Here is a 26,856-nt window from a genome sequence, read left to right on the forward strand (position 1 = left end):
ACTGAGAGCTGATTTGGTTAAACATGGAAAAATACTGACTCACTATGAGGATGTTCTCCTGCCCTGTGTGGGTGGAGCCAAGAGAATAAAAAGAATAAAAAGACTGTGAGACCCAGAAATCAGGGCTTCTTCTCCTCCATCTTAAGGTGGTTAGACTGAAGTCTCAGCTCTGACTCTAGATCTGTTCTCTGTGTGCCAACATAAATGTGATTGGACCAGAGAAGTTGATGAGGATTTTGTTAACCTGAACCATGATAGAAAATTGTTTTAGTTTATTTGACAGCTGATTGAAGACGTGGGTCAAAACTGACCGTTAACATAGAGATGGGAACAGGAAGCTGACACAGAGGAAGGTTCCAGCTCTGAAAAAGGAGTCTGCAACCATTAACAGGAATGAGCGGAAGACAATGGATGAATGGATGGATGGATGTTTGTGAAAATTAAAACCAGACAACCACTGTAGTCCCTCCTACATGATAAGCGCCATAATTTTTCTCACTCATGTCTTTTTTTTTTTGGACAGGTTCCATGGTGTAATGGTTAGCACTCTGGACTTTGAATCCAGTGATCCGAGTTCAAATCTTGGTGGAGCCTCCAGCAGGTCTCGGACTGCGGACTTTGAAGGAGGAATTGCATTTTTCTATGGCCAACTCCTGCTACTTGGCTGTGGCTGGTTGGGAGGAGGCTCAGGCCCTAACAACGCTGCCACCACCTTCAATTAAGACCTCAGTTTTGTCCTGGTTGAGCTGGACAAAGTTCTCTGTCACCATGACAGGTAAATGGACATCAACTGGTCCTGAGTCATCAGGAGACACGGCGATGTGAAAAGGAAAGAATCGCTGCTAGCTTGACAAATAACTGCACAAACCAGGTTCAAGCCTGGACTTTGGACCCTGGTATCTGCAACAACTCCCATCAACTCCTAATCTAGCATCTCTGCTGAGGGTCCAACTATTTTACAGAACATTTGAGCATCACAACACTTAGCAGGACCGTCAAGTTGGATTCTCAGAGACTATTTCCCCAACCACTACATTGGCATCTACACTACCCAGATAGCAGGAGTCTTTGGGCCAGATCCGTTTGAAAGCTTCCTGATCCGGCTGTGGTGCACACATGACGGTTTTGGCCCACACATGAAATACAGGTTTTAACCCGAAAGCTCCAAAATCCAAGGTGAAATGAAAATGTGTGGAACTAACTGGATTCGGTCCGAACATCCTAAGGTGCCAAATACTGAAGTAAAATCAGAACTGGACCAATCCTGGGTCTGGTGTGGTGCTGATCTGCAATTGGGATGCGGGCCGTTTTTGGGCCATCGTGCGTCTAGACACTGTTTGTGTTCAAATTTAAAGTCCCACAATAAGAAGTAGCTGAATCTGACAGGTGAAGGTTTGGAACTACAAGATGGTGATGTTTCCTTGACTTGATGCTCTGACTGTCAGGGTGGATGACAGCTTCTTCTGCTGCTGCATCTGAGTGGCGAGGGTCTGACGCTGAAGCAACATAGAGCCTGTCCTTCAAGGCACGAACCTTGAAAAGATATATTTGATCACTTAAATATAATTTAATTGGAAATGAATGTGCATGAATGCACACGCATTCACCTACATACTTTTTAAGCTTACCTTGAATTGAGGTTGTTGTCTGCTGCTGTCCTGACCTCTTTGATGACTGTTGAATCCTGGGGGACACAGCGCATCTCTTCCAACAGTTGTGCATGCAAGGGTGCAATGATGGACAGTCGGGGATTTTTCCTCAGACGTGGCAAGAGTAGCTGCTTTCAGTGGCTGAAGGGCTTTGACCACATCCTCTGGGACTCTTACGTCCACTTCTGTCAACGTGCAGACATCTTTCTCGTTTCTGCGTACTTCAGGTGACAGCAGAGCTGCTGAGATGGCTGGTTGCTGCTGGAGGAAACGGTCCAGCATCTCCAGTGAGCTATTCCAACGCGTCACCACGTCAATCACCATCTTGTGCTCAGGAAGCTCCAGCACCCTTTGCTTCTCACTGAGGATGTGGCTCGCCGTAGAGCTACGATGAAAAAATGCAGCCATGCGTCTGACTCTGCCGAGCAAGCGTGCAGCTGTAGGGACTTTCAGCGCAGTTTGCGAGGCTAAATTAAGAAGGTGTGCAAAGCAACCAATGTGCAACAAGCCCGTAATCTCCGCAGCGCGGACAATATTTGCTGCATTGTCAGTTTCGATAGCTTGCACCTTGTTCCTAAGCTTCCACTCGCCTATTGCACTGAATAACAGTTCGCTGAGTTTTCTCGCTGTGTGGCTGGTTTCCACGGCTCTGGTTTGAAGAACATGGCATGCGAGGACCCAGTCGCTAATGTAGTGAGCTGGAATGGTCAGATATGAATCTGTTGCTCTTGACGTCTAACAATCACAAGTCAATGCCACGTTCTCTGCTGAGTGAAGCGAAGTTTCGATGCTTTGTTTTAAGCTTGCGTTCATGTTTGGTATTGTCGAATGTCTTTGCATATAAAAACTGCGACAGCCTCGGTTATCTTATTCCTGCTCCAGGCTGCGTTGTTTGAGCCGTGTCGACTGGTTTTCTGCTGGGTGATGTCTTGACAAGTGGAAATTTGTCGTATTCCCACAGTACTTTACCATCCCGTTGCATAGTTTGCATATTGCCCCCCCCCCCAAGTCGTCATTTTCTCCGTCCTTAAAACCAAAGTGCACCCAAACATCGGCCTTTAATCTCACCGAGTGTGCCTTCAGGGTTGTGCTTCAGTCCACCATGTTTGCTTGACTGGTAGTAAATTCTCGCAAAATCACATTCCATTAAAACTGCCGCCAAACGCTGATCATGCGAGACTGCCAGAGTTGATACACAGGCTGTTCTCTGCAAGTTAGGAATCGATCTGTGGGTTTTATGAATCGATATCAAACCATGAAAAGGAAAATTGATTCAAATGGATTAAATAGATTTTTTAAACCCAGCCCTACTCATTAACGATAAATCTTCCATGCAAACCAAAGTTAAACACGGTGTTCCCCAAGGTTCAGTGCTGGGGCCGATACTCTTCACTTTATATATGCTTCCTTTAGGTCATATTATTCAAAAACACTCCATACATTTCCATTGTTTCACAGATGATAATCAATTATATTTATCAATAAAGCCGGATGAAGGCCAACAGTTATCCAAACTACAAGCATGCATTCCAGACATGAAGGCCTGGATGACTTATAACTTGTTACTGTTCAACTCTGATAAGACAGAAGTTCCTGTGCTTGGCCCAAAACCCCTTAGAGACACATTATCTAGTGATGTCACTGCTCTATTGTAACTCTTTATTATCATATATTTTTATTTACTTTATTATCAGGCTGTACTAACAAGTGGTTGAAGACTCTGCAGCTGGTCCACAATGCAGGTGCATGCATAGAAATAAAGCGTAAAGCATAGACAAGAAGCATAGACAGAAACTAGGAAGAGAGAGCACATCACGCAAATCTTAGCTTCGCTGCACTGGCCTCCAGTAAAATCCAGAGTAGTGTTTAAAATCCTTCTCCCAGCTTGTGAAGCTCTTAAAGGACAATTCCAGTGCAAAACAAACCAAATGTGTGTTCTCGTATTATTAATTATTTTTGAAGAATTGCAGGGATGTATTTTTGCAACATTCAAAAGTAACCTGGTTTGGTTGCATACTGCAAATTAGCTCTCAACACAGGTTTAACAGAAAAGTCACGCAGAATCTCGTGTCTTTCATGATGTTTCTTGTGTTGCAGCAGGTATCTGGAGGGTGGGGAGCTGTTCATTCCTCCTAGTTGGAAGCACCTGGGCCCATTTTTGATTTATTGTGTTTTTTTTTAGTTAAATACATTCATTATTGGCTTTCAACCTGCGTCTCCCACTCTTTTGTCATGGCTTCAGTGTCATGTTTGGAAAAATGGTTTCTCCCCACTGTGCATTCTCATGTGTCTTTTCAGGTGTCCCTTTACCGAGAATCTTTTAGCACAAACTGAGCAGGGGAATGGTTTCTCCCCAGTGTGCGTTCTTATGTGTTTTTTCAGTTGTGCCTTTATCAAGAATCTTTCAGCACCAAGTGAGCAGGGGAATGGTTTCTCCCCAGTGTGTGTTCTCGTGGTTTTTCAGATATCTCTTTTCTGAGAATCTTGTGCCACAAATTGAGCAGAGGAATGGTTTCTCTCTAGTATGTGTTCTTATGTGGCTTTTCAAATATCCTTGAACAGAGAACATTTTTCCACAAATGGAGCAGGGGAATTGCTTCTCCCCTGTGTGAGTTCTCATGTGCATTTTCAGATGCCCATTTTCTGAAAATCTTGTGCCACAAACTGAGCAGGGGAATGGTTTCTCCCCATTGTGCATTTTCATGTGTCTTTTCAGACCTCTCTTTTCTGAGAATCTTTTGCCACAAACTGAGCAGGGGAATGGTTTCTCTCCAGTGTGTCTTCTCATGTGTCTTCTCAAATTACCCTTTTCTGAGAATCTTCTGCCACAAACTGAGCATGGGAATGGTTTCTCCCCAGTGTGTGTTCTCATGTGATTATTCAAACTCCTTCTGTTCCTAAAATCTTTACTGCATGTTGAGCACCTAAAGGGACGCTCATCCTTCCTGACTTCTGTCTCAGATTCAGAAGGACCAAAGTTCACGTTCCTGATGATCTCTGATTCTCTTTCAGTCTTTACTTTTTGCTCTTTTGAGCTGCAATGACTCACTTCCTGTCCTGGTCTCAATTTCTGAAGCAAATTCCTCCTGGAGCCAAAGGGTTCCTTGTGCTCAGAGGTGGCCGTGTTATCAGGTCTGACCCAATCATCCTCACTGACTTCAGGCTCAGCTTCAGAAGAGTCTGACATCTGGTCTTCAGTCTGGGGTTGTACAAGTGGATCTGGATCTACCTTGCTGGCTGGTTCTGGTTCTGGTCCTCCACTCTCTTCTCCATCAGCTTCTGTTTTCAGAGGATGAACTGGGCTGCTGCTCAGAGACTCTTCCTTCAAGTTCTCCTCAGTTAGACTCTGATGAAGCTGTGGGAACTGAGGTTTCTCTTCGTCCCCTTCTCTCTTCACAGGGACCAGAGTGAAGGGGAACGTGGTGATATCAGCCTCCTGCTGCCCTTGAAGCTGCCCTCCCTCCTCACTGGTCCAGAGCTCCTCCCTCTCCTCTTTAATGTGGGGGGGCTCTGGGTCCTGCAGCTCAGGGGGAACCTCTTCTTTAATCACCAGCAGCTGCTCCACATCTGCAGGACACAAACAGCAACATCAGAAATCTCTTCATTTGACTCTGAAACAGCGGAGCAACAGACAGAAACAGAAATCAACTCAATGAAAAAAGACGTCCTGCTACTGACAACCAGTCAGCAAACTGGGAACAGAAACGCTGGCTTCAGATGCTTGGATCAACGTTGGGTCACCCAGGTCAAAGGTCATAGGTCCCCATCACTGAATGGTTTTGTCCATTCATAATCACAAGGTGAGGTTTATCCACTCTAACAACACCAAATAGCCGTCAGCTATTAAAATCTTCTATGTTTTTACATTCCTGCTCAGTTGGAACACAATGGCCCTCATTACAGACACAACAAGACCAGAGACACTTGCTGGCTACCATTAGCATGAGTACCGCCTCCCAGTGTCCTGGTCAGTGTGTGGGGTCCAGGGACATCCTGGCCACTGGGAAAAGTGGGACAATTCTTGAATGGCCGGTCCAGCCCAGGCCGGCTGGGCAGTGAACAAAAATAACTTTTTAAAAGGCCTGTATAGTTTCCATTATAGGAGGCACAGTGGTGCAGTGGTTCAACCTGTCACCTCACAGCAACAAGGTTCTGGGTTCGAGCCCCTGCTCAAGCACAGGATCTTTCTGTGTGAGTCTGCATGTTCTCCCTGTTCCTACGTGGGTTCTCTCCAGGTTTTCTGGCTCTGCATTTGTATTCTACATGTAGCTGAGTCAATGCCTATGATATCATTTTACTCTTAATTTGGTGAACTTTCTAAACCTATAATACTGTAATATTGTAGTAGTAACAGTGTGATAGCCTTTTATTTAGAAGTGGAAACTCTTCTCATTGTTCTGTACTGTTGATGAATGGTTGATGGTCTTCAAGGTTCCTGTTCATGTTGGAGCACTGGAGGTCTGAACCACTGAGACACTCAAAGAGCTGCATGAGTGACGTCGCTTCAAGCTGGCAGAACGACTCCAGCCAGGGTCCTGCTGAGTGTTGTGATGCTCCGTGTTTAGCTGTCAAGCTAGCAGCTCTGGACTCACTGATCTGGACTGAAACTGCATTGAAATGAAACAACAGAGCTTCACTGGTGTCTGCAGGAGGTTTGCCTTTGGATTTTGTCCCCTAAAGCTGCTGTAACATTGGTTCATTCTGACGGGACTCATTTGGATATCATGTGACTTGCTGCAGGAGACAGAGAGACTGCTGACACGTGTGTGTGTGTGTGTGTGTGTGTGTGTGTGTGTGTGTGTGTGTGTGTGTGTGTGTGTGTGTGTGTGTGTGTGCTGACTGAGTCAGTGCTGCTCTTTCAGCATCACCATCCTGGTCCTCCTGATGTGTCTGGTGGTCTTCAGCCTGGCAGCAACCACCTTCAGCTGCTCCACAGCTTTCCTCATGTGTCTGATCCATGATGGTGGTAGAATGGAGCTCCATCATCAGAACAAGTCCCACCAACATTGTGCTGCCTGCTCTTTGACTTTTACTGACTTGTTGTTGTTGATTTGATCCACCATCTTTATCTGAGGGGGCACTGAGCAGGTCTGGGATCATGGATGGGATTGGACCACCTTTGCCTTCAGAAAAACAATCCAATCCTTCTTTCTGGCTCCTGAAGGTGGAGTTTGTCTCTGGGATTTTTCCACAAAATTTTAGAAGTTAAAAACCCCACAAATCCTGATGGACTCCCAACATTACTGGATTAAGAGTTGACAAAATGATCTGCAGCAGCGGAAAAATCTGCTGAAAAAGGTGCGTGATACAGTGTCAGCTTCCTCTCATCTCTCTGTCACACCGCTGTGTGTGTGTTTGTGTGTGTATCTTCTCGTGACACACAAACACACACACACACCCCCTCCCAACCCCACTGCCTCCATCACCATCAATCACTGCTTGGACCCTAACGAGCCAGGACGTAGCCCGTCAGGTTCCAGCACAGCTTTTTGCTGTGTTGGGTTGCACTCAGACTGACGTTTCTCTTTCTCTCTCTCTCCCTTCAGAAAGTAACAGATGAGCCACAAACTGAATGTGGACCAGATTTATTGCAGAAGCTGAAGAATCCACTGGAAAAGGCATCACTGAGAGGACAGGTTCACCTCCTCTCTTTCCCTCCGAGCCCTGTCATTGATGCGTCTCAGCATCTTGGGAGAGTTCCTTCTCTGCTTTGTCACAGATCTGAACCCCCTACCATCAAACCACGTTCCATCGAAGAAAGAGGACTTTGGTCAACTTGGGCCATGAGAAGTCCAGAACACATGACTTGGATATGGAGGTTTGTTAGAGTTTGCAAAGGGAAACAGGAGGCTGTTGTTGAGGAGTGGATTGGTGAGAAAGGAGAGTGGAGCTGTTCAGGTGCCAACAGAGTTCAGGGGCTCCAAACAAGAAGCTGAGAACAGGACAAGAAGACAAACAAGAGGTTTAACACAACGCCAACCCTTCAGTTTGGTAAATATCGGCTACATTGAGAGCTCTTATCGAGTCTGACTTTATTGTGTAAGTTGATCTCAGAATTGGAACCAGAAATGTTTTTTTAGTTTTCTTTTTTAATTTGGCCCCGAGGGATTGCCACCTCCTCCTGGTCAGGGGTTTGGGGCCTCAGGGACCCTCAGAGTTCCACCAGCAGAAGCTCAAGCCCTGTTCAAACTACGCTACTTTTTGTTCGCGACAGGCCCTGCTGTTCACACCATCGGCGCTCAATCAGGCTGCTGTTCACACTACAAGATTTGTCGGTGCACAGGAGTGTTCAGACTACAGGATTTTCCCCGTCAGGAGGCGTGGCCAACTGCACAGCTGACCAGGAAACTCTTGGACGCAGCGCACGCCCCTTTCATTGTAAACATGGAGGTGGAGCAGAACGCAGCCCTCCAGGTCCTTAGTGCGCTACCATGGAGCCAAGAATCCTGTGTCCAAGGATATGGTGAACCCTTCCTAGAATCCATGCCCCTCCTCATTGTTGTTGGTGGCTCTGCGTCACTCCCCCACTGCCAGAGCTCCCATGTCTGCTGTCATTGGCTGCAGCTCCGTTTACGTCACTGCCACAAGTCCTGATATCCAGCAGTGCTGGTGTCCACTTTTTGTCACCGACGTCGCATGCGACCTCCCAGTCCACTGTCTTGGATCTGTTCACCCTCATTACTGTAGTGTGGTGGTCATTGATGCCTCAGCCTGATTGGGGGAGGGAAGTCACTGACGCCTAAAATCTTGGAGTGAACTGGGCTTTAGCCTTCATGTGGGACCAGGTTGGACCGGTCTGAGGGTGAAGGTCTGACAAAGTGCAATCCAATTACATGACAACAACAGTGATCCAGAGACCCACCTACCCCCCCCCCCCCAACACCACCACACCCTTTCCCGCCTCAGTCGCCATCATGTGCCCCTTCACATTTCTGTCTGCCCCCTTATAAATGCCCGTCGAGAACCGGCCCTGCTGCAGCTCCACTTCCTGGACTGAATGAGGGGCCCAGCAGGTCCCTGCGGGGACTCACCTGCTCTGTCCAGCCTGACTCGGGGCTTCAGCACGGCATCGAGCAGCAACCTCTGCCGGCGGTTCTCCCGCTCGTACTCCGCCACGGTTTCCTCCAGCAGAGCCACGATCTGCTCCGCGGCCGCCGCCAGCCGCTCGGTGAGCAGCGCTCTCAGCACCGGGACTCCAGCCGCTGAGTCTCCTTCTCCCAGCTGCAGCAGGAAGTCTTCAGCGGCGGCGAGGATCCGCTCCTGGACCGACACCCGCAGCAGCTGCGCGGCGCACATGTTGAGGTTCTACCGGCGCCACTCAGCCTTCAGGAGACAAAGACCGAGGCCGGGGGTTCACGGACTTCTCCTTCTTTCCTTGTTGTGTTCAAAGCTTCCCGCGTCTTCTTCTCGTTTTTTGAAGTGCGTATTGATGACGTATGTGGTGACGTCCGAAGCCTCGCCAGCCGGCAGTGACCACGTGACTGATTCAGGACCTGCTTCTCCGGCTTGGCGTGAGATTCTAAATCTAAAGCAGTGAAACGCCGTGGTTTCCTCCCTCTGGTCCGCGCATCTGTTGGAGTTTCGTTTCCAGAGGTGAACCAGCGAGGAAGAGCAGGTTTTCCCCGTCTGGGAACATCTGGAGTTGATTTCTCCTCATCAGCTCTGCTCCTACTGATGACTGTAGGAATTTTTCAACAAGTCATCATTAATCAATCAGAAGGACCCACAGAGTCTATATTACGCTGTTCAAAATCTGAAGAGGACACCCTCTAGTCTAAAGTGATCCTTAAATGTGACAACAGTTGATAACAAACTACCAGAAGAGAAACCAGTCTGTTGCATATCAAAGTATTTGTAGCAGGGTCAGTGTGACTGTGAGCCTTCATAGCCAGCATGAAGGAGCTGGTTTCATCTTTGCTGGGGAAATCCCACACAGCTGCTCTCAGTTCCAAATGTGTGTGTCCTCACTCCTCCGTCCTCCTGCTGCCCTCAGAATACAGACACAATTCAACCTGGCAAGTTTGGAGCATAGAAGTGCTCCTGAAGAGATGTGTGTCAGCCCACAGCTGGCTGTTCTTACCTGGAACCTCAAGATGAAACTGCTTCCACAGATTGGAAATGAATCTGATGTTGACTTTTGGACAAATCACCTGTTCATCAGTTCATCATCACTTCCATCCATTTCTACTGCTTATCTTGTTATAGAAAGGAGTCTATCTGCTGTGTGACTGAGGCAGTTACTGTGAGCTGCTGCATGTCTCAGTGTGTGTGTGTGTGTGTGTGTGTGTGTGTGTGTGTGTGTGTGTGTGTGTCAGTGACGTGCGGTCAGGGGAGGCAAGTGAGGCCGTGCCTCGCCCGTCATCATGGAAAGAAAAAAATGTAAATTGAAAAAAATAAAAGCAATTATTGTATTTTTCCTTTGATTTGTACGATAAAGTTATTTTGCTTCTAACTCAACCAGTTTTAAGTTATTTTTTATTCAAAATCACAGATTTTTCATATTTATCGTTCAAATACTGAGAAGAGACGTGCGGTGAGGCACCAGGCAGCTGAGCCTCACCAGGCATTGCTCAATGACTCGGCTAACTGTGCTGCATGCTATGCAGGGAGCCCGTATTGCTGTCTCTTTCTATGGCGCTATTAAAATGTTCAAATACTTCTGCGAAACAAACTACATTTCTATAGTTTAGCTGGTGAATATCATGTAGAGTGTTTTTGTATACACTGAGTGTAACGTGTTTCTTGTGCTGAGCGATCATAAAACGGCTGCGAAAAGGTGCCGGGTGAGGCACGCAGTTCTCCTGCCTCATGGAGGAGGCGCTAGTGAGCCCAGGGATTCTGCTTGCGCCTCCTCCGGTCCGCTGCAGAAGAAGAAGTGACAGCGAACTACAATTTACTGTTAGGAAAGTCAAGTGCAGTCATTCAGTTATTGTAATCATTTTTGGACCTAAACACCACAGGGACACACTCTTGAATCGGATCTCTACTCTAGATGGCATCACCCTAACTCCGAGTACAACTGCAAGGAACCTTGGGGTCATTTTTGACCAGGACCTTTCCTTCAGCTCCCACATAAAGCATGTGACTAGGACCGCCTTCTTCCATCTGCGAAGTATCGCTAAGATTAGGAATATCCTTTCCCAGAGTGATGCTGAAAAACTGGTGCATGCATTTATCACTTCTCGGCTGGACTACTGCAACTCTCTCCTGTCAGGATGTCCTAAATACTCCCTAAAGAGTCTCCAGCTGGTCCAGAACGCTGCAGCGAGGGTTTTGACGGGAGTTAAGAAGAGAGAACACATCTCTCCCACTTTAGCTTCTCTCCACTGGCTTCCTGTAGGATCGAGAATCGACTTCAAAGTCCTTCTGCTGACTTATAAGGCTCTCAATGATAAAGCTCCATCCTATTTGAAAGAGCTCATTAGTCCCTACTGTCCGACCAGAGCACTCCGCTCCCAGAATGCAGGTCTTTTAGTGATTCCCAGTATCTCTAAAATCAGACTGGGAGGTAGAGCCTTTAGTTACCGGGCTCCTCTACTGTGGAACCAGCATCTCTCCATGGGTCAGAGAGGCAGACACTTTAACTACGTTTAAGTCCAGGCTTAAGACCTTCCTCTATGACAGAGCCTTCAGTTAGGACTGGTTCAGGTAGCTCTGAACCATTGATAGCTATGCTGCTATAGGCTTAGACTGCTGGGGGACACATCAGGTTACATGGAGCCCTTCCCTCCTCTCCTCTCCTCTCCCCCTCTCTCCTCCTCTCCTCCCTGCACATTTTTGGAACTGTCATTACCATTACTTGTTGCACTTTGTAGTTTGGCCTTGGTGTCTCGCAGTCTCTCTGTGTTTCCACAGATCCACCTGAGCCCCAACCGCCGCCTGCATCGCCCCCCCCCCCTATTCCCTACTGTTACACCGGCCTGCGCTCCCCTTCCATGAACCAGTCTGCCATCCAGTCCCCCATCAAGCTGGCTTGCTCTCCCTGCCTCCCCTTCCAGAAGCTTCCTTCTTCAGCTGTTATTAACATTTCCGTGTTTCTCACATTTTGTATTGTAAACTGTTTTCTTGTCTGTAACAACATCTACAGCACGTCTGTCCGTCCTGGGTGAGGGATCCCTCCTCTGTTGCTCACCCTGAGGTTTCTCAGATTTTTCCCTGTTAAAAGGGTTTTCTATGGAGTTTTTCCTCAGTCGATGTGAGGGTCTAAGGGCAGAGGATGTTGTTATGATGCCATGTGAAGCCCTTTGAGACAAACTGTTTGTGAAAACGGGCTATACAAATAAAATTGCCTTGCCTTGCCTTGCCTTATTTTTTTTCTCCTGAGTGGCCGTAATGTCACAATGGAGGATTACATTTCTAAGCTAAAACAATTTTCTAAATTGGATTTTCAATGGAAGCAGGAGGTTCACGCTAAAGTATCCAGAGCGCTGAAGAAGCTGTGGCAGACAGAAGCCAAAACATGGAGAACATTTTTTGACTGTTTTTATTATTAAATGCAGGTTTTTTTTCATATGTTGACAGATCTGATTGTGATGGAGTCGGTGCCTCACCAGCCATGAACCTCACCACACGTCACTGTCTTCCAGTGAACGTCCAACTATCCTCTGAAATAAGAGATGAATCTTTCCCTGCTGAGACTCCTGATCTCTGACTGTCACTAGCATGTGCTGGCAGAATACAGCACTCCTTCTTCATGATCTGTCTTTGTCTCTGACCAGCTCTCCTGCTCTCTTTCCTCCTACCAGTCAAAGCAGACATCCGCACCTACTGATCTTGGATCTGCTGCCCGTTCCTGCCTGGTAAAAGAAGGAACCAGCACCTGGTTCTCCAGGCTGAATGAACTCCAGGACGTTGGCCAGCCGTGTCAGTTGAAACCTTATTTGTCCAAATAGAGAAAAAATAAGTCTGATTGTTGATGAAAGATGTCATCATGGCTTTGAAACTGTGGTTGGGGACCAGCCAACATGAGCACATTCATGGAAGAATAGCAGTAAAAACAGGAAGTGTCAGTTAGCAAATACTCACCAGTCTGTCACGATCATACTTGATTCTAGTGGAACAAAATGGCTGCTGCTGACTGTGCTGCCTGGTGGAGGATCACTCTTCACCATCCTCTCAGGCCTTGATGGAACCAAAAAGGCCAGTTCCTGGAGAAGATCCTCTAGGGGTCCAGGTTAAAGCGGCGCCCCAGCTGGCACCAGGCGCTGACCCAGGTCCTGCATGGGAGATACTGTCAGTTCTGTTCTGCCCTGCTCACAACCACAGGCTGGTGTTGAGGCCTGCAGCAACCAGGGCCCCAGTCACCAAGAGTATAAAGGCTGGTCATTGTGGCAGTGGGAGGAGTCAAAATGAAGACAGACCAATGAGAGCAGGACGTTCCTGGAGAAGTCAGAAGAACTTGACCATGTTTCCTACAGTACCCAGGAGGCCTGGTAGTTGTTGAAGGAAGCTCCAAAAGCAAAGAGCAGACAGCAGGACATCAAAAGAAAAGATCCAGACACTAAAACTACAAGTAGAAACAAGAAGAAATACTCAAAGCTTTGGAAAGATACTACAAGGTTGGATATACATTATTATATACACTACTATTCTGACTGACTCCGAAAGAGGGACAGGAAACATTAGAATGTGGATCAGATCAGCTGATTTCAGTGTTGAGTCCATCCCTCCATCCACTTTCTGTTGTTGTCCTTTAAGGGTCATGGGGGGGGGGGGGCGATCCCAGGTGACATTGTTCAAGAGGCAGGGTTCACCCTGGACAGGTCACCAGTCCATCAGGAGAAATGAGGTGGACGGTATCATGCAACCTAAACTAAAACATTCGTCAGATCAAATTCAGATTAAAGCAAGAGTCTCCAGATCAAAGTCAGAATTCCTGACGATGTCATCAGGGCTTTGACAGTAACTAGAATTCTGTGTTTGATCTCAGGAGGACATGAAAGAAACACAATTGAGAAAAGTATATGAGACCACGGCGGCATGATGGTGCAGTGGTTAGCACTGTGGCCTCACAGCAAGAAGGTTCTGGGTTTGAGTCCAGGCTCAGGTGCAGAATCTGCATCTTCTCCCCGTTCATGCGTGGGTTCTCTCTGGTACTCCAGCTCCTTCCCACCGTCCAAAGATGTGTAATTTGGGATGAGGCTGATTGGACACTCTAAATTGACCGTAGGTATGAATGGTTGTTCGTCTCTGTATGTTGGCCCTGCAATGGACTGGCAACCTGTCCAGGATGAACCCTGCCTCTGGCCTGTAGATGCTGGGATAGGTTCCAGACCCCTCGACCATCAATGTAGGTCTTTTGTTAATTGCATGCCACATGAAATTATTATTGGTCACTTTTCTAGCAACAGTCTCACAGTGGCAAGACAAGAACACTTCTACTTTTGATGATGACAGTTTGTTCAACACTAAACTTCATCCAGTACCATGTTGTCAAACACTGGAACCTCCACAGCACCTGAACAGGGACTTGAACCCTGGACCCTCACATTAAAAGTCTGATGCTCTACCCTCTGAGCTCCTCAGGCTCTTTCTACAGCATTGAGACAGGAACAGAAACACCTGTGAAGGTCAAACTGATGCTTTCTTGACTTGTTCAGTCCTCCATGTTGAAGTCCACCAGGCTTTTGATTGGCTCTGATTCTCTGTGGCAAAATCCAACAAGAGGCTCCAAAAATGTCCTGAATGTCACAAGGTAAGGCGATTTTATTTGTAGAGCCCATTTTCACCAACAGTTTGTCTCAAAGGGCTTCACATGGCATCATAACAACATCCTCTGCCCTTAGACCCTCACATCGACTGAGGAAAAACTCCATAGAAAACCCTTTTAACAGGGAAAAATCTGAGAAACCTCAGGGTGAGCAACAGAGGAGGATCCCTCACCCAGGACGGACAGACGTGCAGTAGATGTTGTTACAGACAAGAAAACAGTTTACAATACAAAATGTGGGAAACACGGAAATGTTAATAACAGCTGAAGAAGGAAGCTTCTGGAAGGGGAGGCAGGGAGAGCAAGCCAGCTTGATGGGGGACTGGATGGCAGACTGGTTCATGGAAGGGGAGCGCAGGCCGGTGTAACAGTAGGGAATAGGGGGGGGGGGCGATGCAGGCGGCGGTTGGGGCTCAGGTGGATCTGTGGAAACACAGAGAGACTGCGAGACACCAAGGCCAAACTACAAAGTGCAACAAGTAGTGGTAGTGACAGTTCCAAAAATGTGTGGGGAGGAGAGGAGGAGAGAGGGGGAGAGGAGAGGAGAGGAGGGAAGGGCTCCATGTAACCTGATGTGTCCCCCAGCAGTCTAAGCCTGTAGCAGCATAGCTATCAATGGTTCAGAGCTACCTGAACCAGTCCTAACTGAAGGCTCTGTCATAAAGGAAAGTCTTAAGCCTGGACTTAAACGTAGTTAAAGTGTCTGCCTCTCTGACCCATGGAGAGAGCTGGTTCCACAGCAGAGGAGCCCGGTCACTAAAGGCTCTACCTCCCAGTCTGTTTTTAGAGATACTGGGAATCACTAAAAGACCTGCATTCTGGGAGCGGAGTGCTCTGGTCGGACAGTAGGGACTAATGAGCTCTTTCAAATAGGATGGAGCTTTATCATTGAGAGCCTTATAAGTCAGCAGAAGGACTTTGAAGTCGATTCTATTTGAGTATTTGAGTGTTTTATTTGTCACCAAGGGATCGAGCCCAAGGCGAAATTGCATTACACAACTCAAAGCCTGATACAACGATCACAAGCGGTCACAATTATTACAGATTGAAAGTAATAATGGTACACTTCAGAAATTTAACAACAGCACATATACATTTGCTGTGTATGTACGCTAAACTTGAGCAGTCCGTTGACCCAATGGAGGCAAGATCCTACAGGAAGCCAGTGGAGAGAAGCTAAAGTGGAGAGATGTGTTCTCTCTTCTTAACTCCTGTCAGAACCCTGGCTGCAGCGTTCTGGACCAGCTGGAGACTCTTTAGGGAGTATTTAGGACATCCTGACAGGAGAGAGTTGCAGTAGTCCAGCCTAGAAGTGATAAATGCATGGACCAGTTTTTCAGCATCACTCTGGGAAAGGATGTTCCTAATCTTAACGATACTTTGCAGATGGAAGAAGGCGGTCCTAGTCACATGCTTTATGTGGGAGCTGAAGGAAAGGTCCTGGTCAAAAATGACCCCAAGGTTCCTTGCAGTTGTACTCGGAGTTAGGGTGATGCCATCTAGAGTAGAGATCCGATTCAAGAGTGTGTCCCTGAGGTGTTTAGGTCCAAACACGATGACCTCAGTTTTATCTGAATTTAGCATTAAGAAGTTAGAAGACATCCAGGATTTAATGTCTTTCAGGCAGTCTTGCAGATGAGTAAACTGGCTTGTGTCGTCTGGCTCCATCGACAAGCAAGGTTGTGTGTCATCTGCATAACAGTGAACAGAGGGCAGTAGAATATCAAATCTAGAGGTTTGGTCCATTGTATCACGATGACATCAAAGACAAAATTCTGAAATCAAAGAGTAAAAAAATTCTGGGTTCAAAGAATTCTGAAGTCAAGTTTTGGAAGTCTACCATGAACATGAACCTCCAAGTCTGAAGTTTAAACTGGTAGCTGTGGTTTGACTGGTTTGTTGTTTAAGTTACCAGGTTTGTAAATACTTTCCCATTCAGGGCCTTGAATTTCAGGGGAGTCCTTCGACAAAGTCATGTCCAAATAAGGGCATTTCTGGTTCCTTGAAGCTGCCTTTGATGCTCAGCCACAGGTAAATCCCTCCTCCTGGTAACAGGACAAAGTAAACATTGTCCCCATGGTACTGAATCAGGGAGATTTGAATGTGTGGGGTTTCTTTGTTCTTCATCTTCATGACTGAACAGAGAAGCTTTAGTTGATGGCAGTTTTCAAAGTGGAGCTGCTGCCAAAGGGGCTTTCCTCCATTGTCAGGGTCCTGCTTCTATTTGGGCGGTGAGGACTCTTTCTGAGCCGCTTCTTGAAGGGAAGTGAAACAATGTGTGAGTGAGTGACTGCTGGAGCAGAGAAACATCTGACAGAAACTCCTTCAAGAGGAAATCTGCTCTCATAGTCCTGGTGTCCTAGCAGCAGGATTTGATTGACAGCTAGCCTGTCCTCTAATCTGAGCGGTGTCTTCTAGGTGATGTCCCTCCCTCCCTAACGGTGCTGCCCCCCTCCAGCCAGGAGCTGCAGCAGGGGAGGGTCACGCTGGTGTTGTTGGCCAACAAGGGCTTCCCTTCAGACTGGAGTCTGGCCTGGAAGGTGGACGGCAGCAGCAGCGGCGGCGGGGAGGAGAGCAGGAGCCCCGGGGTGCTGGAGAAGGACGGCCTCTACAGCTGGAGCAGCACCCTGAGGCTCCCCGCAGACCAGTGGAGGAAGGTGGGCTGGGTGAGCTGTGAGGCCACCCAGGGCTCCCAGACTCCAGTGTCAGAGGTGCTGAGGAGAGACCAGTGTTCCCAGTCCTGACCTGACTCACTGGGACTCTGAACTCTGCAACAGTTTTCCTCTGTAAACGTTGCCATCAGAATGTTTGCTGCTCCATTTTGATTGTTGCTCTCCAGCTTCAGCTCAATAAAAACCTCTTCATCACATCAGTCCCATGTGGAGCTGCGTTGTTCCAACAACACTGAGCTCTCAGCTCATAGCAGTTCTACAATAAAGGTTCCAACACAACGTTCCATTGATCCATGAACAAAGCAGGCAGTGAGACCATGATGATGTCACATCTGTCCACTGTCCAGATGTCAGAGCTGAAAATGATACGATGCCATGTTCCCTTCAACAACAGTCCAGCAGAAAGCCACCATGAAGACCTGAGGAGAAGCAAGGCAGCTCACCACAGTCAGGAACTCCCAGTCACCTCAACAAGGTTTCTGTCCACTCACGTTCAACCAGACCAGCAGATCACCTGCATCCCCACTGCCTCACCACCAGAGGGAAGTAGAACATCAACCATAGAGGCTCCCACTGAGGAATGAACACCACCACCAGCAGACGGCTCTCCCTCTCTGACAGCATTTAAAGGAGGTTTCCTGGAGTGACTGGTCTGATCAGTCACTCCAGCTTCCAGTAAACCATTCAGTTGAAAATACCAGCAAGTCCCATAAACCTCCTGAACATAGAGAGGGAAACATCCCTCAGAATAAGGACACACAATAAAAACCAAAGAAATGCTTGGGTCCGGTCCCCCCTGACTGAGGACACCTGAGCAGACCTGACTCAGGCTGACCAGGTTGTGTTTGTTCATGTTTAGTGTTGGTGAGTGTGTGTCCTTGTGTGTTTGTGAGTGTTCATATGTGTGGTGTGACTGAGCTTCATCCAGGAGTGTGGCTGAGAGGAGCAGAGAGAGAGCAGTGCTGTGTGAAAGGAACTAAACTCCACGTTCCAGTACACAGAGCTTGATGGGCTCTGTTGGTCCTCTAGCAGTCAGACCTGGGTTCAACACTGCTGCAGTTCTACATCTGGACCACGTTTTGTTCAAGTCTAATTCATGTTTCCCCTTCACACAAAACTGGTCATGCATTTGTTTTAAATCAAAGAATTCTTGTACTTTATTCCATCAACGTGAACCCTTTGTTCATGGAAACCGTTTCATCTAGCAAATCTATAACCTGCACTTCTTCTGAAGATCTTGTGTCGCTCCATGTTGGAGTTCCAAAGTTGGAGGTAAGAGTGAGGGTGTGAGAGGAGGGCTGGACGGGTGAGGAGGGAGAGGTTGAAGTGGATAAAAGGCCAGGCTGCAGCACAGATAGAGGAGTTGTTGTTGCCCAGTTCTGATGGAGGAGTCAGAGTGAAAGGAGGGATAGGAACCTGAAGGAGTGAAAGGAGAGGTGTGTATGACTGAAGGGGAAACGTCTCCTGGCTCCTCCAGCTGTGATTGGTGGGAATGGTCAGTGGGCGTGACTAAGGTGTGTGTGGGTATTGTAGTACAGTTGACTCATTGCTGGGCAACCGGCCCAGAAGATACACAGACACAGAAAGTTAAAAATAGTCCCCCCGTGCTCACCTGGACTCCTGCACAGACGTTCATGTTTTTCCTCTTGTCTTTTATTCCAAGTGCCAATAGAAGAACAGGTTAAAGGTGCAACTTGTAAAATGAGTATCGTATCAACCGTCCTAATCGGGGCGAAGAACCCTGAGCTTTTAAAAGAAAGGTTAGAAATTTCTGAAAAGTGGGAGAAGCGAACCAAAGGGACGACCCCAGCATGGCCCAAGGGTGGCACCTCTGATGTGTAAAGACTTCAGTCAGATAACAACATGAATAATATTGATGGCAGTTCAGGTCTGAATGGGGGAGCAGGAGGAAAACTGGGAGATGATGATGAGACCCTGGACAGAGACAAGCTGCAGCTGTTCAAAGACGTCTCTCAGTGAATCCTGGAAGAACTTGATGTGACCTCATGAAGGTCTGGAAGTGTTGAAGCACTCAACTGCTGCTGCTGCTGGGATCCATCTGATCTGGAGCCATCACAGAGGCAGGCAGCACCATCTAGTGGAGAGATCGGACAACTGCCTGTAACTGTTTTCTGCCTGTGGCCTGACTGGTTTTCAGGTTGTTCTCGTTGACTTGTAGTTATGAGGAAGCGACGCCAGATCAAATGCACACAAACACCTGGACTGAGGAGGGAGAAGGAGCAGCGTCTCTCTGATCCAGGTATGAAGGCCATGATTAATGGACATGTCTGTCCATGTCGGTCACCTGTTTGTCTTGAACCGCTAACTGAATTAAAGGAGGGGGAAGAAGGAGGGAAGAAAAGAACCATTGAACGAGTGTGCAGGTTGAGTTCAGGTGAGTTCAGCAGGTGAGAACCCCCCAGACCAACAGGATCCCTCTGACTGAGTCGGCTCCCTGCTTGAGTGTCCAGCTGAACCGTCTCCATCAGGAGGTGTGAAGGTGGGATTCTAGCTGGTTCACAACGAGCGTCAGCGGGAACGTTCACAGCAAACCAGCAGCGCTTGGTTTCTCATGTTGCGTCATCAGGGAAGAATGCAGGGAGAGTCTGAACGGGTCCAACCGGATCTTAACATGCCAGACTTCACACTGGAGTTGAGGGACAGCCGCTGTGTGTCAGCCAGACATGAAAGAGGGTCCTGACCACAGCATCATTCAGTGTTGCTGTTTGAGGTCCTGGAGGAGGAGCAGCTGCTAGAAAAGCCTGAGTTTATGATTCTGAGCTGTTGGAGGAGTGAAGCTGAGACTCAAACCTGGAATCTGATCCGAACCATCAGAGTTTCCTGATGCTTTGATCAACATTCCGAGTAGGAATGTTGGACTGAGATCTTTCCAAAGTCAGAGCTGCTGGTTCCTTCACCTGCACTCGCTGCTTCATGGAGATTCTGTTCTCCATCAGAAGGTGATGACACCAACAGTCTGATAGTCAGGTTGTCATGGTGATAGCTTCATTTGTCAGACTTTGATGTTGGATCTGATAACAGCTCTTTCAGTTCAGAGCAACTCAACCAGACAAAGTTCAACTGTCCTGCTGGAGTCCAGAGGTTCAGGTCTTCTTGCTGCTATCAGATGACTTCCGTCCTCCAGACAGAGAAGAATGAATGTCTCTCCTCCATGTCTCTGAAGAGGAGAAGGATTTGAACTTGGAGGAGTCACAAGTTTGGGTCCTGAGATGTGAAGCTTGTTGATAAATGAAGGTGTTGTTGTGTTTGTGTGAAGGTTTGAACTCTGATATGAATCAGAGTGAGGACCTAGAGGAGGGAGCCCCTCCCCAGAAAACCAGGCTGGACTCTACTGGTCCTGGAGCTGGACCTGGACCTGGACCTGGACCTGGAGCTGAACCTGGACCTGGCCCTGGACCTGGACCTGGACCCAGCTGTGTGTCCTTCAGAAGCAACAACTCTATGTATCGGCCGATTTATTTCAAAGATGGTCAACAGTCTTCTGGTCAGAGGTGAGCTCTGAGGACTGAAACTCATTTTTCTCAGGCATTTTTTTTATCGTCATCATTAAAACGTTTGACCTTCAACATTTTCCTGTTTTCCTGGATGATTTTTCCTGATCGTCAGCATTGATCAGTGTTGTTTCCATCAGGTTCTCTCAGAGGAGACCAGACCCCCCTGAACCCAGCTGTGTGTCCATGAAGAGTGATTGGTCTATGGGTCTTCCTATAGACTTCAAAGGTGGACTGGAGTCTGATCCCAGGTGAGAATGTAAACTGTCTGTTCTGATACGATCTCTTCCACTCAAGAGCAGGGGGCTGTGGGCAGGTCTGGGACCAGCCACAGACCCCCCATCTCTGCTGGGTCCAGGTCCCTGCTACCATGAAGGTCCCTGGTGTTCCTTTACTATTGGTTCTTTGACTTCATCTTGTCTCCACAGACTTGATCAGCAGAACTCAGATGGTCTCAGTGGTGAGTCCATCCAGCAACACCCAGCACACCTGGACTCCATCTTTATGGTCCGTGAGGGTTCAGTCACTCACTGGAGACCAGCAGGTTTTCAGTCACATGACCTGTTGTTGCCTCCACTCGTTTCACTCTGACATTTATTCTGTTCCAGCTGCTGGAGGAGAAGATTGTTGACTTTGTGAAGAAGGAGCTGAAGAGAGTCCGGAGGGTTCTGAGTCCAGATGAACCAGAGGAGTGGTTGGATGATGAGGAGGAGCAGAGGAGGAGCAGAGAGGCGTTCATGAAGATCACACTGGACTTCCTCAAGAGAATGAATCAGGAGCAGCTGGCTGACCGTCTGCTCATCAGTAAGATGATTTGAACAGCTTTAAAGCTGGAGTGCATCATGTTTTGATCCAAATGAAGGTTCCTCACATTCAAGCCCTCGTCAAACCAGTTCCAGCTTCCTTCCTGCAGCACCCAGATATATCAGGACCAGGACGAGTCCCAGTCTTCACCCTTGACTCCATTTGTTCTTTGTTCATTCAGGAGGAACTTCTGCAGCCTGCCGACGTCAACTGAAGTCCAACCTGCAGAAGAAGTTTGAGTGTGTGTTTGAGGGGGTCGCTAAAGCAGGAAACCCAAGCCTTCTGAATCAGATCTACACAGAGCTCCACATCACCGAGGGAGGGGCTGCAGAGGTCAATGAGGAACACGAGGTCAGACAGATTGAGGCAGCATCCAGGAAACCAGCTGCACGAGAAACAACCATCAGACTAGAAGACCTCTTTAGAGCCTCAGCTGGAAGAGAGACAGCAGTCAGGACCGTGCTGACAAAGGGAGTGGCTGGCATCGGGAAGACGGTCCTAACACACAAGTTGACTCTGGACTGGGCTGAAGGCAGAACCAACCGGCACATAGACTTCATGTTCCCGTTCACCTTCAGAGAGCTGAATGTGCTGAAGCAGAGGAACTTCAGTTTGGTGGAACTTGTTCATCTCTTCTTCTCTGAAATCAAAGAAGCAGGAATCAGCAGGTTGGAAGAGTTCCAGGTTGCATTGATCTTTGACGGTCTGGACGAGTGTCGACTCCCTCTGGACTTCCATAACAACCGGACCCTGACTGATGCTACCGAGTCCACCTCAGTGGACGTGCTGCTGACAAACCTCATCAGAGGGACGCTGCTTCCCTCCGCTCACCTCTTGATGACCACACGACCTGCAGCAGCCAATCAGATCCCTGCTGAGTGTGTTGACATGGTGACGGAGGTCAGAGGGTTCACTGACCCCCAGAAGGAGGAATACTTCAGGAAGAGATTCAGAGATGAGGAGCAGGCTGAGACCGTGGTCTCCCACATCAAGAGGTCCCGAAGCCTCCAAATCATGTGTCACATCCCCGTCTTCTGCTGGATCACTGTGACCGTCCTGGAGGACCTGTTGACCACCAGACAGAGAGGAGAGCTGCCCAAGACCCTGACTGAGATGTACATCCACTTCCTGGTGGTTCAGGCCAAAGTCAAGAAGGTCAAATATGATGGAGGAGCTGAGACGGATCCACACTGGACTCCAGAGAGCAAGAGGATGATGGAGGCTCTGGGAAAACTGGCTTTTGATCAGCTGCAGAGAGGCAACCTGATCTTCTATGAATGCGACCTGACAGAGTGTGGCATCGACATCAGAGCAGCCTCTGTGTACTCAGGAGTGTTCACTCAGATCTTCAGAGAGGAGAGAGGACTGTACCAGGACCGGGTGTTCTGCTTTGTCCATCTGAGTGTTCAGGAGTTTCTGGCTGCTCTTCATGTCCATCTGACCTTCATCAACTCTGGAGTCAATCTGCTGACAGAGGAACAAACATTCTGGAGGTCACGAGTCTTCAGAAAGAAACCTGAACTAAAACACCTGCACCAGAGAGCTTTGGACCATGCCTTGAAGAGTCCCAATGGACACCTGGACTTGTTCCTCCGCTTCCTCCTGGGTCTCTCACTGCAGACCAATCAGACTCTCCTGCAAGGTTTGGTGTCACAGACAGGAAGAAGCTCAGAGACCAAACAGGAAATAGTTAAGTTCATCAAGGGGAAGATGAATGAGGATCTGTCTCCAGAGAGAAGCATCAACCTGATCCACTGTCTGAATGAACTGAACGATGGTTCTCTGGTGGAGGAGATCCAGCGTCTGCTGGGATCAGGACGTCTGTCCTCAGCTAAACTGTCTCCAGCTCAGTGGTCGGCTCTGGTCTTCATCTTACTGTCCTCAGAAGATCTGGACGTGTTTGACCTGAGCAAATATTCAGCTTCAGAGGAGGCTCTTCTGAGGCTGCTGCCAGTGGTCAAAGCTTCAACTGCAGCTCGGTAGGTGGATGAAGTCCTGGATGTGTGATGAGACTTTTACCAGTTGAACTTCATACGTGAGGAACACCTCTGGTTCTCATCCTCCTTCCTCTCATGGTCTGAGTCTCTGTGGGAAGTTGGAGCAGGATAGAACAGGAAAGAACAGAGACCAGAATGTGGTGGAACAGGGAGGACATTTGGCCGATGTCCCGTCCAAAGAGTTTGGTCAGAATGATGAGAGCAGAACATCCTGAGCTGGACTACTAGATATTTCTTCTAGTTTAACAAGCTCTCCTCCACATGAAGGGAAGGCATTCATGAGGGCTGAAGTTCAATCATGATGTCCATGTTCTGTTTCTCCAACAACTGATCAGAAGAGTCTTTTTGTTCTGATCTCATCAGATGTTCTTCTGGTTTTACTTTGTTCTTCTCCTCCTTTTCCTCTGGTGGATGCTTGATAAATTCCCTCCAGAGCCTATTTTTCTTCTTAAAGTCTTTCTCCAAACCCTTTGTTCACCTTGGTTCCCTCCTCTTTAGGAACTTGTCTAAACTCCCTCAACAGACAACGTCGGTCAACAAGAGTCCAAAATGGCTATAAAACCTCATCCTAGGATTCCCTGCTGTCCTCTCCAGAAACTTCCTGTCAATCAGGACTCTCAGGTTCTGCTCTGAGCCTTCATTGCCTCTGGTGATTTGTTCCCTCCAAACTGTTCCTCTGTCTGTTTGTTCTGAGTTTGAAGTTCTTCTTCATCTCTGCCACTGTAAACAGGCAAATGGTGGCTCCCACCAGCCACTAACAGTTGACTTTCCTCTGTCCATCAATCACATTGATAGAAAGATTGTCAATCAGTGCTGCTCTGTTCTCTCAGGTTCTCTTAGGTTCTACAACGATTGGATAGAAACTCCACTAAACATGAAGGAACAAATTCTGCAGTTTTGAATGATCAACAGATTTCACCAAATCCAACAAACCAAACTCTCACTTTATCCTGATGCTCTTCACGTCATCCTGGAAGTGGATGAAACTGATCGACGCGTGACCCGGCGCTCTAGAAACACAACTAACTAATATGGTTCTGCATCTGTCAGCCTCAATTTCAGAGGTCACACATCCATCAGCTTCTCAGTAACCATGGTGATCTGATCAAGAACCTGGCATTGGAGAGCAACAGCCCCCTCTCTCTCTGACCCTGGTTGGACTAAACCTTTCAGAGCCTCTCCTCCATGCTGCAGCTCATTATTATCATTCAGCCAAGGCTCCAAAGTTGCTGCTCACTAAATCTCTGCTGAAACTGATGATGCTCTCTTTGATTGAGGAGAAGTTGCTGCAGAGCCTCCTGCTGGTGAAGTGAAGGACTGAAAACTGCTCCATTTGACTCCAGAACTGAACTCCTCTTCAGAATAACAGTCACAGTTCAAGCTGATGTTCTGGTGGAAGTGGATCTCTGATCAGTGACCGTTTCTAACTCCTAAATTGTTGGATCTTGACATCAGAAGACTTCCAAAGTGTGGATTCACTCATTTTCTTCCAGTTTTCCCAGATTTATCTCTCCCAAACTGAGGTTGCTGATATTTCACAGCACAACTCCATTGACAGTGGGACATCTCCTCACTCCTCCTCCTCTCCTCCTCAACATTAAACATTGTCATGAATGTTGATCAAGATCTTCCAGGTCTCTGACCACTGTCACTTTTACCTGCTCAGGTGAGCGTTCAGTCTGATCAGGACTCTCCAGCTCCTCTCCACCAGTCCTGAATTCTCTTCCTCTTTGTCAGGATTCTGTCTCAGTCTCAGTTTGTCTTTGTGAGAGGCTCTTCTGCATGGACACCTGGACTCTTTGCTCCTCAGCTTCATGTTTTCTGCTCACAAATGGAGCGATGATGCTGAGCCTGTTGTTGTGTCTCTGGTTTGGTGGACGAGCAGCGATCTGATCCCTGTTCATAGGAACCTCTCTGTTGTTGAAGAACTCCCTGACTCCCTGCTCAAGTGACTGCAGTTCACCTCTGGGTGCGTCCTCACCCTGCTGGTCAGCAGCTGTGAGGCAGCAGAGGTGCGGTGGCTGGTCTCAGGTCCAGACATCACCAAGTCCTCGTCCTTGTTTGTTGCTCCAAATCTTCCCCTCTCTTTTCAGTCTCTTCTCTTCTCTGGTCTTCTTCTTTGATGGCAGCCTTCAGGTGCTGCTCTTCATCAGTCTAATCTAGTTGGTCCCTCTGTTGCTGGCAACCTGACGTCGATCCTCTGACTTGAAGTTCAGAGACTTTTGAACTTCCTCCTCGTCTTCTGCTGGTTTATTAGCAGTGTTTTCTTTGGTTCATTATGAATGGACTTGGAGAGAAAAAAGAAAACAACTTTCCTGAGAGACTCCAGCTCATCCAATATGGCCGCTGTGACATCACATTGTAGCACACGTCATCAAAAGAGACCAAAAATAGTAGAAATCAATCAGACAAGTTTTTTTTTTTTAACCTGTCCTGTTCAGCAGCAGCATCCATGTTTCTGGTGCGTTGTTGGAATGAAGCAGTTCTACTCTGCTAAGGAGGAACCTGATAAACTCCTCCTATCACCATCTGTGTTGAACTTTATTAGGAATGGTATTGGTTCATTGATGAAGCTACCGGACTGAGGCTCAGGAGAGGACAGGAAGAGAGAGCAGGGACAGGACAGGGAGGACAAGGGGGGGGGACAAAAACAACAACAGCAATAGCAGAAAAAAAACAAAAAACAAACAAACAAACAAAGAAAAAGTAACAACAACAACAGAGAGGAGAAAAGAAAAAAAAAAGGAAAAAACATTGGTTGCAGAATTTCCAGTGCAGGTTTACCATTTGGTTTAATATAATTTTTAGATAAATGTCTGAGTGTGTGATTATGGGTCAGTTGTGCACCGCATGCGTTTATGTGTGTATACGTGTGTGTATGTGTATGTGTGTGTGCAACAGTTTGTCTTGGATGCTGTGCGTAGCTGGCTGTAGCTGATGTGGGGGGCCAGGACATCACACCCCCAGTCCAGGACAGCAGGCAGGTCAGGAACAAGCCACCAGAGCACCCAGAAACCCCCAGGACACAGGGAGCCCCAGGCCACCCCTCCCCCAGGAAACAGCCACAGGCCAAACCCATGCCAGGACCCGTAGGAAAGCATAGGAGCAGCAAACCCCACCCAGAAGCAACCCACAGAGAGACGGGGCAGAGAGAGGACCCCGGTCCCACCGGGCACCCCCCCCCCCCCCCCCACAGCATGAGCAGAGCCCAGGGGCACAGGGCCCCTCTGGCCCGAGACCCGACCAGAGCCCCCCAAGAGGTCCGCCAGCGGCGAGGCCGACACCCACCCACACCCCACACCCAGGCGGGGCAGCCACAGCCCACCACAACGACCAGGCCCACCGCCCCCGAATGGAGCTACCCCCCCCAACCCCCGATCCCCATCCCCTCCACCCATCCCCTGTTCTCCCCCTCCCCCCAGAGCAGGCGGGCTTCAGGCTATAGGGCACCACCAGCCAGCCAGCCGGGAACCCCCACTCCCCTGAGAGGCCCAGCCCACCCGCCAGGGTGAG

The 26,856-nt window shown here is 48.2% G+C and overlaps 1 protein-coding gene and 1 non-coding gene across 6 annotated transcripts in view; both read left to right on the forward strand.

The window, feature by feature from the left end:
- Positions 1-522: 522 nt before the first annotated feature.
- trnaq-uug (transfer RNA glutamine (anticodon UUG)) lies at positions 523-594 on the forward strand. Its single transcript has one exon. It is a non-coding gene; the product is annotated as a tRNA-Gln (tRNA).
- An 18,637-nt stretch (positions 595-19,231) lies between these two features.
- Positions 19,232-26,856, forward strand: part of LOC147271420 (protein NLRC3-like) — a 23,020-nt gene continuing 15,395 nt past the window's right edge. For 3 of the 5 annotated variants that reach the window (XM_086202644.1, XM_086202653.1, XM_086202681.1), the window contains exons 1-6: positions 19,232-19,290; positions 20,308-20,542; positions 20,683-20,793; positions 20,971-21,049; positions 21,151-21,346; positions 21,528-23,325. In XM_086202644.1, the coding sequence (XP_086058770.1) occupies positions 20,322-20,542; positions 20,683-20,793; positions 20,971-21,049; positions 21,151-21,346; positions 21,528-23,325 (2,405 nt within the window). In that variant the 5' untranslated portion in view covers positions 19,232-19,290; positions 20,308-20,321. Of the gene's footprint in view, positions 19,291-20,307; positions 20,543-20,682; positions 20,794-20,970; positions 21,050-21,150; positions 21,347-21,527; positions 23,326-26,856 lie in introns of those variants that run through there. The other 2 variants (XM_086202664.1, XM_086202673.1) reach the window with 2 other exon arrangements.

This window comes from Aulostomus chinensis, chromosome 1 (assembly GCF_037954235.1).
Source record: "Aulostomus chinensis isolate RoL2024-O1b breed Wild chromosome 1, RoL_Achi_v1.0, whole genome shotgun sequence".
Classification (NCBI taxonomy): domain Eukaryota; kingdom Metazoa; phylum Chordata; class Actinopteri; order Syngnathiformes; family Aulostomidae; genus Aulostomus; species Aulostomus chinensis.